We start from the raw sequence: 16,506 nt of genomic DNA, 5'->3' as shown, positions 1-16,506 counted from the left end.
GGAGAAAGAACTGGTAAAACATGAAGTTAAAAGTGAGCTCAAAGGTGAGACTAGTAAAAAATACAGAGATAAGAGGTGTCCCCAAAGGCACCCTGTGGATTGGGAGCCTTTGGGGACACCTCTTATCTCTGTATTGTCCCAACATCGCTGAGCTTCTCTAGATTAGAACTGTTTGAAAATGGGTTTGGTTTTAGTTCATTCCTTCACTAAAGCCCTGACGCCCTCTAGCGGACAAGTGGAGAAGTCCAGAGTCTGTAGTGAAGCGTGTTCTGGGCTTGGAACTGGGTTCTCGCTTTGGAATCCAGCCAGACTGTTTCGGCTTCCCCTCGTATGTTTTGGGTATCACATTTCTTTTTTAACTAGTAGCTTAATCTCGCCTCTGCTTTAAAGTCACATCCTCTCGAGATCTGTAAGTAAAGTTGTGGATTCTGCGGGAGAGAGGAGAGCCATGCTTAAGATTTTTTTTTTTTAATCTCAGTTTTATGGGGGACAGCGAGGAAAACATTTCAAATTTCTTAAATGCACCCTTAAAAACTGCGATTTACACTAGAGCAGTTGAACTGGCATTGAAACAAACTGCAATCTGAGAAGTAATTCAAATGGCTTACACCTGTTCCCCTTGTCCAAAATAACTTAGAAGATTCCTTAGCATTTACTCCCATTGGTCTGAAAAACACCTGCTAAAGAGTTCTGATCATAACAGTTGTCAGAGTAAGGGGCTGGTAGTCCAAAAATAGCCTTATGGAATCCTCTATTCCAATCTATCAAGGTAAAGAGAGTCATGTGGGTAAACAATTTGTGGAAGAGCTTTGGGCTGAGAGCTGGACCGGTGGTACCTAGTGTCCATGAAGTCGGCTCACCAATGATATAGTCTCTGCTTAGCCTCAGTTCTAAGAATATACCAAAGGCAGAGGGCAACACTTGAACCCAGAGTTTTGCTATACGAGGATGGCTTTGAAAATCCTGACAGCCACAGGCACCAAATAGAAGACGTGGAGCTTGTGTTTTTGTGTATCCGGTTAAAGCCCATCATCGGACTTAAGGTTTGGGCTTGAAAAGAGGTTACTCATTGCTTTCAACAATAGAAATGGGCAACATAGCGTGAAGTTTTAGAAACGCCTTTCATCGAATGGGATCATTTCAAAGATAAAGTGGGAGTAAGGAAGAAAGAAAAAAAAATTCTAATACCTGTTTACGTTTGGAATAAGAAAGAAAAAGGGATCGCAAATCAAAGCCGACTTTCTCCAGCAACATGGGAAAATAAAGGGTTACAACCATCTCCTGAAACTTTGAAGTGGAAAGGGGGAATCAGCTGGTGGGCTCTGCCAGCTACCCACCTCTTCCCCCTCCCCGAGGCGGGCGTGGCGAAGTTCAGCACCTCGGAAAGCGCCCCCCTCTTGTCCGCGCGCGAGTTACGCATGCTCCATGGGAGCCCGCAGCCCTGGCTTTGCGGGTGCGAATATAACTCGGGTGGCCGCCGCGGGCAACTCACTGGGAGCTGACAACAGTGGAGAGATGAATGCGCGAGGCAGCGAGGTCGACATCGAAAGACCTCCAGGGGGTCAGAGCAAGGTAGACGGAACTCTCCTATCTCTCTCTTCCTTTCAAGGGACAGAAACCTCATCCAAGCAGCAGCAGCAGAGAAACCGAGAAAGGTTTGAAAGAGAAGGAGAGAGCCCCCTGTAGCGGTCCTGAGCGGCAGGTTGGGTATGGGTATAAGCTAGTGCCCAAAAAAGGCAGTGAGGGGAACGTCTGGATCGTACAGCAAGGACCAGAGACTCCCACCTTGGCCAGAGAATCCTTGGATGCCCACCGCTCGCCTCAGGAGCTGCGCTGCTCAGTTCTAGATCTCCCCTCCAGAACAAACGCCGAGCACAACTTTGGCCCCCAAGGCTGTGTACCCCGCGCGGGGAGAGCCTTTGGCACCCAGTTCCCGGGGGCTATCTACAGATGCGGCTTTGAAAGCTCCCACGCACGCCCTGCGCCCTCGCCGGGACAGAACCCCCTTTGGTCTTCACTTCTGCCCTCCGCCCTCCCCGAACATGACCTAGAGGCACCTGCGCGTGGAGGCAGTCGCCGCAGCCACGACAGTCACCATGAATAAGGAGGCTGGCGGAAACGAGCTCGCAGAACTCTATGGTCTGATCCCGTACCTTCTACAGGCGGCCAACACCAGCGGCAACGCGTCGTCGCTGCAGCTCCAGGACTTGTGGTGGGAGCTGGGGCTGGAGTTGCCTGACGGCGCGGCGCCGGGGCATCCCCCGGGCACCGGCGGGGCAGAAAGTGCGGACACCGAGTCCCGGGTGCGTATCCTCATCAGCGCGGTGTACTGGGTGGTTTGCGCGTTGGGGCTGACTGGCAACCTGCTGGTGCTCTACCTGATGAAGAGTAAGCAGGGATGGCGCAAGTCCTCCATCAACCTCTTTGTCACCAACCTGGCGCTGACAGACTTTCAGTTCGTACTCACCCTGCCCTTCTGGGCGGTGGAAAACGCTCTTGACTTCAAATGGCCCTTCGGCAAGGCCATGTGTAAGATCGTATCCATAGTGACGTCCATGAACATGTACGCCAGCGTCTTCTTCCTCACCTCCATGAGCGTGGCGCGCTACCACTCGGTGGCGTCCGCTCTTAAGAGCCACCGGACCCGAGGGTATGGCCGGGGCGAATGCTGCGGCCAAAGCCTGAGGGACAGCTGCTGCTTCTCAGTCAAAGCACTGTGCGTATTGATCTGGGCCTCGGCCGCGCTGGCCTCGTTGCCCAACGCGATCTTCTCCACCACCATCAAGGTGATGGGCGAGGAGCTGTGCCTGGTGCGCTTCCCAGACAAGTTGCTGGGCGGAGACAGACAGTTCTGGCTGGGCCTCTACCACTTGCAGAAGGTGCTGCTAGGCTTCGTGCTTCCGTTGTGCATCACCAGCCTGTGCTATCTTCTGCTGGTGCGTTTCATCTCCGACCGCCGTGTGGCTGGGACCGAAGGAGGAGCCTCAGCGGCCGAGGGTGGCCTGGCCGCAGCCAGCACCCGGAGACGGTCGAAGGTCACCAAATCTGTGACCATCGTGGTCCTATCCTTCTTCCTGTGTTGGTTGCCCAACCAGGCTCTCACCACCTGGAGCATCCTCATCAAGTTCAACGCCGTGCCCTTCAGCCAAGAGTATTTCCTGTGCCAGGTATATGCGTTCCCGGTGAGCGTATGCCTGGCTCACTCCAACAGCTGTCTCAACCCCATCCTCTACTGCCTGGTGCGCCGCGAGTTCCGCAAAGCGCTCAAGAGTCTATTGTGGCGCATCGCGTCCCCCTCTCTGACCAGCATGCGCCCTTTCACGGCCACCACCAAGCCAGAGCCCGAGGAGCAGGGGCTACAGGCCCTGGCACCTCTCCACCGGACCGCGGAGCCTGACCTGGTCTACTACCCGCCTGGCGTGGTGGTCTACAGCGGGGGGCGCTACGACCCGCTGCCCAGCAGCTCCGCCTACTGACTGGGGGCAGGGGACGCAGTCACTGCAAAGTGGCCTTCCCCGGATGGGGAAAGAGGAAAGCGGATTAGGCGATGCTGGGGGCCCATCGGAGGAGAGGTAGGAGGGACTAGGACCGGGAGAAGCCTAAAGGAACAGCCTGTGAAATGGCGGGGCAGGGGAGGCCGTCTGCGGTGAGGGAAGGCTTCAAACCAGGTGGAGAGAGGACGCTGGGAAAGGGGCCGAGGTCAGACTCACTGCGTCCCCTTCTCCCCACATAGACTTCTTCCTCTCCTTAAGCTCTCAACACTGGGCAGGGTGAGAACGCCCAGAAGCGGAGAAAGCAATCAGGAATGTAGAGAAATTGGGGCACAAGGAAGTGGAGCTCAGCCAGAGATGCGCTAACAACTGAGAGCATTTACTCCAACGACTTTCATGGAGCTCTTGAAGGGGTCTTCAAAGTGCATCCAACCGGGCGAGCCGCCCACAAAACCTTTCCTTTGCGCCTCGAGCGCGAGACCGCCACAGCGCCATCTGACTTGCAGCGTGGTTGCGCTGGGGACCTAGTTTGGGAATAAGAAACTTTTTCAGAGTCGCCAGAAAGTACTGACAATCCAGATCCGCCATCCAGAGAAAGGCACCGCGAGAGGGGTACCTCCCATGGAGCCACTGTATCGTTCATCATCCCGGACAGAGCCGGTGGGTGCGCGGGAGCCGGACCGCGACTCTGTGCTTAGGTGTCACCGAGGCAAAATACTTGTCTCCAACACGCGCTAGAGATTCGCGGGGGAGTGGCGGCACTGCGGGAGGAAGCCGGTGCAGAGAGGTGAGAGGGGCTGAATAGAGACTTCATCCGGTCACGGCCTCTATAGGAAAAGGGGAGCTGACATGCTCACTTGGTGAACGAGCAGAAAGTGAGTGCGCCAGGCGCTGGCAGCGGGGATGTCCCGGTTCCCGGAGGGCGGAGCGGGTCCCCTGGAAACACACTACGTGCTCCAGTTTGCGCGGGGCAGGCGAGCTGTGCCCTGGAGCAACTTGACAAGTTCTGAGCAGACAGGCCTGCGGGTGGGGACTTTTCTGCGGCACTCCCCTCCCCGCCCCCACTCTTCGCAAATCCGGACATCCATTTGATAGAGGCTCGGAACCAACCAGTGGAGGGATGGCTCCGACAAGGTTTTTGAAGGCTTAGACAGAAAACTAAGATTATGACTTCCATCTACCACAGAGACAAAAATAAATAAATAAACAAACTAGGAAATGGCCACATTTATTTTATGTTTTTGAGTGCCAGTGTGTGCCAAGCCCTGTATTGGCTGCTGAGATGACATATACAAGCTAGAAACATTAATGATTTTGACATCTAAAAGGAGACACAAGTCATGTCCACAAGGCAACTAAGTCACTGAAAGAAGAGCTGAATGTCATAACAATGGCTACAGGAAAGTGCGTCCATGAGGATGGAAAGCTTAGCTCTGCTGGGGGTTCAGAGACTTCCTCACCAAAACAGTACTTGAGATGGACCTAGAAATATGGGTACAATTTAGATGGGCAGGAATGGCGATTTAGATGGGCAGCAGGGACATAGAGAGGACATTTGAAGCTGAAGAAAAGCAATGATTAAAGGTTGGAGATTGGCCTGTCAGCTGCATGGGGGGAGGGAGCAGGAAATAAAGCAGTTCAGCTTCCTTTTCTTCTACAGAATTTCCTGGGATTTCTGTTCAGAATTTAGATGTTCCTTTATTTGTTTTGTTTGTCTGAGAATAGAACATTTTTGTTCCAGACAGAACATGTTGTTGGTATTCTCAGAACAAATACTTGAGTTCCCAAAGGTGGTTAAAGACTTTTAAAATTTACTTCTATCCTCTCCTTCAGACCTCACTGGAGTTGAGTTAAAAGAGCAGAGTGTTTATTTGAATATTTGAATGAGTGTGCATGCATGTGTAAAAGGGGGATGGGGTGGGTAGATGCGGGGGGGGGGGGGGGCTCTGGCTCCTTTCTTCAAGCCAGCAGCCCATCCAGTGCTCCAGCTGAAAAGAGCTTCAGTCATAATAAAGATCATACCCTGTGGTAGGCCAGAGATGACAACTCTTAACTTCTTAGGGTCCTGGTAAGAGGGTCCTCTGCTGCAGGTCACCCTCCTAGCTCACCCATTCATTGATTTCAAAATATTCAATCACCAGAACAGTCTTTGGAGAAAGGATCAGGAAATAAACATTGAAGTCTGCAAATAATTCCATTTTAAAACCTTACAGAGGTCAAAGACAGCTGGGTAAAGCAAGAGGGGTAGCTTGGTGCTGTCTCTTTTAATAAATGTAGGGTACCAAGTCACGTGGGGTCCTCTGGGCATTTGCTCATCATCATCCCACATTTACAGGGAAGGGAGCAGGGACTGATTGTCCCTGATCATTTCTCTAACTCAGTCATGACCTTGCAGCTCTAGAATAGTTAATGTGAAGGAGACAGAGGAGGGAAGACTGGAATACAGATTGGTTTTGAGGGTTGATTATCTTGTGTAATTTATTGAATACTGTATTGAAAGTGAAAAAAACAACATAGCTCTATGGGGACAGAATGGTTGTCAATGTACCAGATGTTCACCTTTGTGATCGTGAGGCTGACGGGGAGCTATGGCTGCCACTGCCTGGCATCAAGAGAGAGGGTCATACGGCATATCACCTGGGAAAGATCAAAATTCCAAAATTTGAAGTATGGGTTTCTACTGAATGCGCATTGCTGTCCAACTACCATAAAGTAAAAAAATTTTTTTTTTTTTGTTAAGTCCAACTATTGTTAAGTCAGGGACTATCTGTCTGTATGAGCGAATTAAATATGAATAAATTAATATCATAAAATAAATCATCAGCAATATTTTGAGAATTGGTGAATTAACGAAAAATACGACCCTCTGACAAAATACGGACCTCTAATTAGAAAAAACACAACACATGATAGAATAAACCCAATTGTGTGTAGAACTAGTCTGCTTCTCAAGTTTGGTCAAAGCCAGAAATATCCTGAGATGGAGGCGCTCTCTCCCACACTCAGCTTTTGCCCCAGTGAATGGAGGCCGATCCCAGTCTTTTCTAAGATGCATAATGCCTGAAATCTGGAAACTGTTGTGCAGAGAGCTGGCAGAAAGTGAGATGTGGGCAGACCACTGACGCTGAAGTAATAACACAGGGCATCCAACGGGCAGACCCCAAAACTGTAGAGCCAAAGAAAGAGATTGATTTCCTGCCATGGACTTCCCAGTGTCTGAGGGTAGGGACAATGTTTATTGACCTAGTCCACGTATCTAACAAAGAGAGCCACAAAACAGCAGCCGATCAGCGACACTGCAGAGGCCGTGATCACCACGATGACGCTCCCAGCCTTGTTGACCAGGAAGCCCAGGCCACCTCCGACCAGGATCTGAGCCAGCTGCACCATGCAGGTGAGGACAGCACAATCCAGGCCCTGCCCTCTCCCATCGCTGTCCAGGCTCCATCCTGGGGCCTGCTGTCTCTGCAAGGGAAATGCAGGAACACACTTACTCTACATGAACCGTCCTTCAGGGCAGCCATTGGGATGGGGGGCCCAGAAATATTGCAGCTGCAGGGGACATTGGGGCAATTGTCAGAATCCCCAGGTTCCCCTTTCCTCTTCTCTGTGTGATGATGGGGTGGTTTCTCAGCATTCCTGAGCCCCCTTTTCCTAATCAGATAACAGAGGGTAATGGTACCTGTTCTGCTGCTCTCCGGGGGTGCAGGGCTTCCACGTAAGGAGTAGGGTGCGGGCTGGGAAGTTGGTCATGCTTTGGCCAGACCATCATTACATTTGGCTGGGCATTTTAGAGTTGCTGTTTCAAGACCCTTATTCTCCAACTCGCCCTCCCCTGTCCTCCCGCACCCCCCTGGCCTTCCGATGAGGTTCAATGACATACCTTCTCGTCCTGCTCCTCACGGTGGTACTTGGCAATGAGGCTGAAGGGCACAGTGTACAGAGTGCTGGACATCACACCAAACAAGGTACACATAGTCAGGGTGGAGTAGACGTTAGGGAAAAGTCCAATCAATCCCGTCCCCAGGCCAAATAGAAAATACCCCAGGAAGTAAAGACCCTTTAACCCTAAGTAGGGTCCCAAAGGTCTCTGAAGGTCTGTGGGGAGAAGAAAGAAAGAAATTACGGTGAGCAGTTCCTCATAATATTTTGTAATTTCAGACAATCTTTTCTTTTCAAATTCACTTTTTTTTCTAAGGAGTTTTCCTTTGATACTGAATATGGAACAAAAGAACCTCCTTATCTGTGCTTAAAGACAGCTGGCTTTTGGAATCAGTTTTAAATCCTGTGCACACAGAGGGCTGGAAATTGCCTCCCGAGGTTGATTTTTTTTTTTCCCACAAATAAGGACCAGGCAGCTGAAGAGCGCCAGGATGCAAAGAGGTGGTGGGAAAGGTCACCTTGGCTATAGGACTGTGGGCGTGACGGGGGTGCAAGGTGTGGGAGGAGCGTGGATCCTTCTGATTCAGAGTCTGGCCTAACAGGACACAAACAACAATCCAGGCCCATCTTGGCCACATGGCCCAAAGTCAGGTTGGAGGAAACTGAAACCACCAGATTTTAAGAATGATGCAAGTTATCTCTCCCCCGTCCCCCACCGCCCTCCTGCATTTGAATGTCATCTGCAGCCAAAGAAGGAAGCCAAAGAAAGTTCTCTGTCTATGGACAGGCAGGTTGTCTGACTTGCCAACACTTCTCCATTGGGGAGGGGTCCTTTCTGTACCCAGTGCCACCCCATTATAGGCTCCCTCCCCATCAGTCCATTCCCTTCACTTGTCAAAACCTCAACTTCCTCATCCAAAAGAAACCTAAAAAGACAAACAAACAAACAAACAAATGGGACTAGTAAAACCCTTCTTTGTGGTTGTTGTCAGAATCAAGTGAGATCCAAAGCTTGAGGCCCCAGTACCCAGCACAGGAAGACCATCCGGTTAATGATTGATGGTGGGTATTGTTATTTCAACAAATACAGGCACCAGCAAGATGGTTATCTCTTAAGGAGGTTCCCCTCCCAGCAAGTAAATCTGGCTTGCTCCTAAAAGTACTGTAGTAGAGTTCATTCCTAAAAATTGAAATTTTTTTGCTTTAAAATGTTTCATTCTGTGTTCCACCATGGTAGGAAAATTCCCTTAAAAACCCTCCAGTCTCTCTGTTTTAAGTGGCTGTTTCTCATCCATAGGCTCCCTCTCTCATCTTTCTCCTGGCCATCCTACTGGAACATATGAACCCAGGGGATGACTGACAAAGACCTGGAGTGTGTCTATTCAAGAATGACATTCTCCCTATCTAACCAAATAACTGTTGGACTCGCATCACAGAGAGAGGAAACCTAATCTGTATTACAATTGATTCAATTATGAAACTAAACACTGTTTCAGATCATCCCATGGAAGTCAGAGCTTGACAAGTAGGCGCCATTGCTTCCTCTACTAAGGACATGTGAAAATGACAAGTGGGCACCATTGCTTCCTCTACTCAGTTCATATCATCCCTAGGGGGCTGTTGTCAAGGTGGAGAGAAAAAGCCATCTAGAGCTAAGTCAGCTTCTGTTTGCTTAATGATTATATTTATACAAAAAATGTAATCTAGGTGCCTCGGTACCTAAAAAACATCATCAGTGTTCACTGGAGAAATGCTCTCATCCAGTGTGTCGGCTAGCCAAGAGGAGGGCAAAGAAGCATAAGGAGCTATTGGGAAATACAAGCAACTTCAGAACAAATACTGGAAGCCAAGCAAAGAATCTTTTATCCCTGAGGAGAAATCAGTCAGTGTAAGGGTAAAGCTGACTTGCCTTCCACTGGGTCTAATACCGAGTTACGGTATGTCCTCACAGTGTGTCTCTCGTTACAACTGGAGGTAAATGACAGATTTAAGCATCGATTATGAGTAGGAGTGTTGGATATGAAAAATTGGCTACATTTCAGTACTTAATACTGCTGTTTTCATGGATCTAAGTATGCCCGCTATGCAAAAGGAACTTGAAAATACCATCCCTCACCCTCCACCCCAGCAGCCAGATTGCCTGCTAAACTCCATCTGGATAGAAATTCTAGATCCGCATATGATGTTATACGATGAGTCCAAGATAGCGGGTGCGCTCTGGAACTGAAGGACATGATTGATTTTGCTCAGGGTGGGCTGGAGTGCAGGGGGAGAGAACTTGGAAGATTGAACAGACAAGGTCCACTGGGCCTGAGTCTAAAAGCACAATTAGCAGTTGTCTAGATGTGGAATTAGAGAGAGCATCTGGAGAAGGAGAAACCAAAAGCAGTAGGAAATAACACAGAGCTGAGAAAGTCTGTGTAGTGAGTGAGTCCTCAGGGGCAGTGAATCTGAACGGGGATCGAGAGGTCAAAGCATGACCGGGACCCAAACTCGGAATCTTGGAACACCAGGTTCAGGACTTCGACTTTGTCTTAAGGTCACAGAGAGTCCCTGAAGATCCTTAACGGCTGGCTGGTAATTTATAAATAAAATTTAGTTCTAATTCAAGTGAAAGGGATCCCATAGATTGATACGTTAATATAACTTTGGGAAACTATTCAAATAATAATTTATTGTACACAGGGCTTTTAACTCAAAAGGGCCTAAAAATAATATGCATTTTAATTCACAGAGGAACTAAGACTAGATTAATGGAATGTCCCTAATAGGGATTCTTTGAGAAAAAAATATTGACACAGGGGTGTCAACCCACTGGGTGGCTCAGTGGGTTAAGCCTCTGCCTTTGGCTTAGGTCATGATCTCAGGGTCCTGGGATGGAGCTCCGCATCGGACTCTCTGCTCAGCAGGGAGCCTGCTTTCCCCTCTCTGTGTCTGCCTGTTTCTGCTTACTTGTGCTTTGTCATATAATTAAATAAAATATTAAAAAAAAAAGTATTGACACAAAACTAAAATGCATATTATTTGTGGAAAAGTGGGCTCCTCTTACAAGAACGAGGGTGGTAGTAAATAGTCTTCCCACGTCTTGAAAGCACAAAAGGACTGAGAGGAATGAAGAGACCCTTTTAGTCTATTACTCTCTGATTCTATTCTAAGTGTTTGAAACCCTCCTCCTGTGATTTTCTTTGTTCATACCCCCTGGGAGTGGGAGGTAGGGAGTGGGGAGGGGAAATATAAGTTTTAAGCCACTATTATTTGGTTATCATAAATTTTAAAATAATAAAGTTTACTGTTTCATGATTACTGGGTTCATGAATTCCTTACATGTTTTTCCCAATTGCACTTTTCCCAATTGTGCTATATTTTGAGGAGATTTTTTGACCCTGAAGCAGGTTTCCTGCTGTGCTGTGGCTAGTTGGAAGTCAGACAAGGGGACACTAGAAGCATTCCCTCTCCTGCCCCCACTCAAGAATGAGTGCCCCTGAGAATGGTAACAGGGATCACCCTCCAATACTTCCCCCTCTCCCACACGGGCCATAACCCTGCTATCCCTTGGGCCTGCCCAAAGCTTAGAGCTCGAGTTGGGGGCCAGCTATTTCCCCACAATCTAGGAGGAGCTTCCATTATTAGTAGTAGCCCAATTTCCATCCCAAAGGGGAGACTTGATTACATTTTATAGGCTAGATTATTTCACTTAATTCAATCCATACAGATCTTGGAGATGTCCATATACATTGGCAGGCACCAAATGAGACTAAGGTTATAGTACATTAGTTTAGGATTGTTTAAAACCAATCACAGGGGGGCGCCTGGGTGGCTCAGTGGGTTAAAGCCTCTGCCTTCGGCTCAGGTCATGATCTCAGGGTTCTGGAATTGAGCCCCCGCATAGGTCTCTCTGCTCCATGGGGAGCATGCTTCCTCCTCTCTCTCTCTCTGCCTGCCTCTCTGCCTACTTGTGATCTTTGTCAAATAATTAAATAAAAATATTTAAAAAAATAATAAACCAATCACAGGGGTGCCTGGGTGGCTCAGTCTGTTGAGCGACAGACTCTTGATTTCAGCTCTGGTCATCTGAGGGGTCTTGGAGTTAAGCCCTGCATCAGGCTCTGTGTTCAGCTTGGAGTCTGCTTATCTCTCTTCCTCTGCTCCTTCCCCAGTGCTCTCTCTCTCTCTCTCAAATAAACTAGATAAATAAAATCTTTTAAAAAAAACACACAATAGGGCGCCTGGGTGGCTCAGTGGGTTAAGCCACTGCCTTCGGCTCAGGTCGTGATCTCAGGGTCCTGGGATGGAGTCCTGCATCGGGCTCTCTGCTCCGCAGGGAGCCTGCTTCCTCCTCTCTCTCTCTGCCTGCCTCTCTGCCTACTTGTGATCTCTCTCTGTCAAATAAATAAATAAAATCTTTAAAAAAAAAAAAAAAACACCAATAAATAAATAAATAAATAAAACCAATCACAGGACTCTCTTTGTGTGCAGTGTCTTTACAAACGAAATGTGGCTAAGTGGGGGCTAATGGACTCAGTCCCCATGGAAAGCTGGTACCTGAGAAAGAAAGTTGTCACCCTCCATTCTGGAACAGTGTTCCTGTGACATACCTTCCTCCCTACCTGAGCTAAGGTCATTTTGCATGTTAGTTCTGTCACCTAGCATATTAACCATCCCTCCTATGTCCTGTCATCTACAGATCTAATAAGCTATATTTGTGTATATATGAAGCTCCACCAGTGACCTAACTCCAATAGAACACAGACCTGATGCTAATCAGTACTCAGTGCTGGGACTCTAGCCCTTGTGCATCTCACAGTTCACCATCTGGTTTCCAAGGTTTCCTTTTATTTTCCGGGGAACTTTGATCAAGAACCCATGAACTCCAAGGAAAAAATAATCAATGAGGAAAGTAACATAGACTTCAGTATGGAAAGAGAATACATCTTATGGTCCTTTCTAAGGGAAGAGATTTTCTGATCTCCATATAATTATCAAGAATCTGGTATTTTATTTTATTATTTTATTTTATTTCATAGATTTATGTATTTGAAAGAGAGAAAGCTAGCATGAGTGTGAGGGGCAGAGGGAGAAGGAGAGAAAATCCCAAGCAGACCCCACACTGAAGAAGGAGCCTGACATGGGGTTTGATCTCATGACCCTAAGATTATGACCTATGCCAAACCAAGAGTCAGATGCCTAACTGCCTATGCCACCCAGGGAACCCAAGAATCTGGTATTCTATTTTATTTTATTTTACTTTTTTTTTTTTAAAGATTTTATTTATTTGTCAGAGAGAGAGAGGGAGCAAGAGCGAGCACAGGCAGACAGAATGGCAGGCAGAGGCAGAGGGAGAAGCAGGCTCCCTGCCAAGCAAGGAGCCCGATGTGGGACTTGATCCCAGGACGCTGGGATCATGACCTGAGCCGAAGGCAGCTGCTTAACCAACTGAGCCACCCAGGTGTCCCAGGATCTGGTATTTTAAAAAGCAGAAAATAAATATAAAAATATAAAATCCAAAATTCTGCTAGACCAGAGGCCTCTAGAAGATACTTTCAGGAGGAAGAGACTTACAAGAATAAAGCGAGGAAAACATGGCATTGATGCACAAGCCCCAACATCCAACCTCAACCCCTCTTTCGTAGATGAGAAACTCTGTGGAGTTGTGTGCACTGTAGGGATCCCCATGGTACACAATCTGAAAGAGAGATTTGGGAACGTTGAGATACAAATGCACTGTGGTAGGGACTCCCTTTTAAGTGCTCTGCTTCTCCATCCCTGTACAGCTTCCCAGGACACAGAGCTCACTCTCCCATGAGCATATCACCCCTCTCTTCCTCTTACACTTCTACTCAAGGACCTTCAGGAAGTCCTAATGCCATCAAGTCTAAGCAGCATTTCCCCGGATCATTAATACCCTTCCTTCCGCCTAACACCTGGATCCTGCCTGACTTAGGCAACCCTGCCACCCTTCTTCGGGTACAACCGGCAGGCTTCTGACTCATCACCACACGTGCCATTCCTATTCCTGCTTAGAATGTTTTCTCCCTCTTCTCTGTCTAGCTCCTATTCACCTTTCGAGGCCTGGATCATACTAAACCTCCTTTGTTGAGCCTGCCATGACAGCTGCAGCTCACACTGATTCTTCCCTGTCTGCTGTATTTGATCAAGTGCTGGTCCCATAGAGATGTCTTGGGTGCAGTAAATTGTCTCCAGCTCCTGTCTGTAAGACAGCTCTTTGAAGGTACTCTTTCTTATACTCTCACTGTGCCCATCCTAGGGGTGAGCCAAGATGAAACTCGACAGGTGCTGAACAAGGGAGTGATGTGCAAGTCAATGAGTCTTTGCACAGACATGTTTATTACCTGGCCCATGAAATCTGTGAAGAAGAGCATGTTAGACAGGAAGGCGGTCCATCCAATGAAGTGGCTGATGCAAAGGCAGCGGTAGTGGGGAGGCATGTTCACCAACGTCCTCAGCAGTGACTTCATGGTCATCGCTTTCCTAGACTGGAATAAAACATGAAACCGGTGTAAACTTCAGGGCAGACATGCAGCCAGCTGTGTGAGCCAGAGCACACAGCCATGTTGCACATTTGTCAGTCGATTATCCCCACGGAATCACACTTTCTGGGCACAGCACCAAGGTTTCCATGGAGAGATCTTATAGGAGGTGTTCTGTTAAGTATGTGTGGATACTGAGTACATTCAGGCCCTGAATAAAGCTTTGGAAACTTAAGGGCAAAGGAACTGCAAATAGAACTTGCTTTGGGCCAAGATGGAACAAATATCTAACATCCTGTCTTTGAATGACAAAACCACTACATCAGGACAGAGCTCACAGATCTAAGCTTGCCCTTGGATGATTATAATTCTTAGATTTCTTGAGTCTGAAAGTGTGTTAGACTGAATTCTAAGATGGCCCCAAGAACTCTGTCCCCTGGTGTTACCCCATAATTATGTTATATTACATGGAAGAGGGATTTTGCAGATATAATTGAGGTTACTAATTTCTTGACTTTGAGTTAATCAAAAGGGAGATTATCTGGGTACTCTAACCAGATCACATGAGTCCTTTAAAAAGCAGAGAATTTTCTGTAGGTGGGAGCAGAAGAGGAAGTTAGAGAATTTCAAAGCACAAGGGTTACTGGCTTTAAAGGTGGAAGAGACCCAATGAAGGGACCTTAGAGTAAACTCCAGGAGATGAGAGTGACTCCTGGCCATCAGCCAACAAAAAAAAAAAAAAAAAAAAAGAAGCACCTCAGTCCTACAACCACAGGGAGCTGGGTTTTACTTAAATGAGCTCGGAAGCCGATTCTTCCCCAGTTGAGCCTCCAGATGAGAATGCACTTCCATCAACAACTTGATTTCAGCCTTGTGACACCCTAAGCAGAGAACCCGGTTGAGCCCACCCAGAACTCTGACCTACAGGACTGTGACATAATAAATATGCTTTTAAGCTTCTTGAGGTAATTTTCTAGGTAATTTTCTAGGTAGCAACAGAAAACTAATACAGAGAGCCAAGCAGCTGCCTGCTCTTTCTCAGGTCCCTCTTTCCAGTTTATTTTTTTCATGGCTCCTGCCATGAGCCAGCACATGTAAATGAGCCCTATATGGAGTCAGAGGTGAAGACAGTATAGAATACACACACACACATCTACACACACAATGAATACACATATCCACATTCTTTAATTTAGACTTAAATTGTGTTGAAACAAAAGGCTACACTGTTTTTGTTTTTGTATCAGAAACCTTGAGAAAATGAGAAATGTTGAACTATTGACACAACTGTTTTGAAATACAAAGAATAAAAGCGCTTTTGGCATCTTGTTTTATAACAGAAGAAAGAAACGCTGGGAATATTAAGACACTGAGACTATAAACATCAATCATGGTGGGGGATTAGGTCTTTCTTGTCAGATTTTTATTTGTTCTGAGTCTTGACATAAGGAAATTGAGTCCTGGCTAGTTTATTTATAAGGTGGTCTCCTGGGAATTTCTATTTTAACTATAACAACATATTGTTTTATAACTCTTAACTTCATATAACAATGCTTTTCCCTTCAACATTTATTGTGGAAAAATACATTTACTTATTGTAGATTTTTTATGTAAATTGATTTTTTAATTTGTCATTTTTTTAGTATTTAACCTACTTGGCATAGTATGCCTATAGGTTAAATAAATAAATGATCTTACACAGTCATTCCCACTCATATCCATGGGGAATACCTTCCAAGACCCCCACTGGATGCCTAAAACAGCCTATAGTATCAAACCCTAGATAGACTATGTTTTTTCATATGTACACATACTAATGATAAGGTTTAAATTATAAATTAGACACTGTCAGAGATTAACAACAATAACTAATAGCAAAATAGAACAATTACAACAATATACTATAATAAAAGTTGTGAGTGTGATCTCTCCCTCCTAAAATACATCATTGCATTGCACCAACTGTTCTTCTCCATCTTCTTCCTGTGATGACATGAGATGATAGAAAGCTTTTATGGAATGAGATGAAATGAGGTGGATGACATACATTAGGCTATTATTATTGACCTTTTTTTAAAGATTTTATTTATTTGACAGAGGGAGAGAGAGAGAGAGATCAACAGTAAGGCTGAGCAGCAGGCAGAGAGAGGGGGGAAGCAAGCTCCCCGCTGAGCAGAGAGCCTGATGCGGGGCTCGACCCCATGACCCTGAGATCCTGACCTGAGCCAAAGGCAGAGGCTTAACGCACTGAGCCACCCAGGCGTCCCCACTATTGACCTTCTGATGATAAATCAAAAGGGTCATCTGCTTCCAGATGGCGGTTGACCACAGGCAACTGAAATTTGGAAAGTGAAACTTCAGATAACTGGGGACAACCATACCTAGTCAGTATTTAAAAAGCATAGACATTCCTTTGGAATTAGGAAAAATAACTTTTTGCATGTAAAATATAGTAACTGTCAAAATAAATGCTGACTGAAAAAGAAACTCAATGCAGGACTGTTACTTTTTATTTGACCATAGGAAGAAGCTAAAGGTAGAGAACCAAAAACAGTGTTTCCTGGCTGGTGCAGTTGGTAAAACACACAACTCTTGTTCTCAGGGTTGTAGGTTTAAGCCTTGTGCTGAGTGTAAAGAAATAAAAT

The 16,506-nt window shown here is 46.8% G+C and overlaps 2 protein-coding genes across 3 annotated transcripts in view; one reads left to right on the top strand and one right to left on the bottom strand.

Moving 5' to 3' along the window:
- The first annotated feature begins 1,447 nt into the window (after nucleotides 1-1,447).
- RXFP3 (relaxin family peptide receptor 3) lies at nucleotides 1,448-4,714 on the top strand. The gene has a single exon (XM_044233037.1). The coding sequence runs from the start codon at nucleotides 2,097-2,099 to the stop codon at nucleotides 3,474-3,476; it is 1,380 nt and encodes a 459-aa protein (XP_044088972.1). The 5' UTR covers nucleotides 1,448-2,096; the 3' UTR covers nucleotides 3,477-4,714.
- A 1,992-nt stretch (nucleotides 4,715-6,706) lies between these two features.
- The window catches only part of SLC45A2 (solute carrier family 45 member 2), a 31,782-nt gene continuing 21,982 nt past the window's right edge, over nucleotides 6,707-16,506 (bottom strand). Inside the window, exons 4-7 of one of the 2 annotated variants that reach the window (XM_044241536.1) lie at nucleotides 13,724-13,867; nucleotides 12,933-13,056; nucleotides 7,375-7,589; nucleotides 6,707-6,956 (exon numbers count right to left, since the gene is read on the bottom strand). In XM_044241536.1, the coding sequence (XP_044097471.1) occupies nucleotides 6,735-6,956; nucleotides 7,375-7,589; nucleotides 12,933-13,056; nucleotides 13,724-13,867 (705 nt within the window). In that variant the 3' untranslated portion in view covers nucleotides 6,707-6,734. Of the gene's footprint in view, nucleotides 6,957-7,374; nucleotides 7,590-12,932; nucleotides 13,057-13,723; nucleotides 13,868-16,506 lie in introns of those variants that run through there. The other variant, XM_044241543.1, reaches the window with a different exon arrangement.

This window comes from Neovison vison, chromosome 1, assembly GCF_020171115.1.
Source record: "Neovison vison isolate M4711 chromosome 1, ASM_NN_V1, whole genome shotgun sequence".
Classification (NCBI taxonomy): Eukaryota; Metazoa; Chordata; class Mammalia; order Carnivora; family Mustelidae; genus Neogale; species Neogale vison.
The sequence above is the reverse complement of the archived record's forward strand: the minus strand, read 5'-3'. Positions and strand labels throughout refer to the sequence as shown.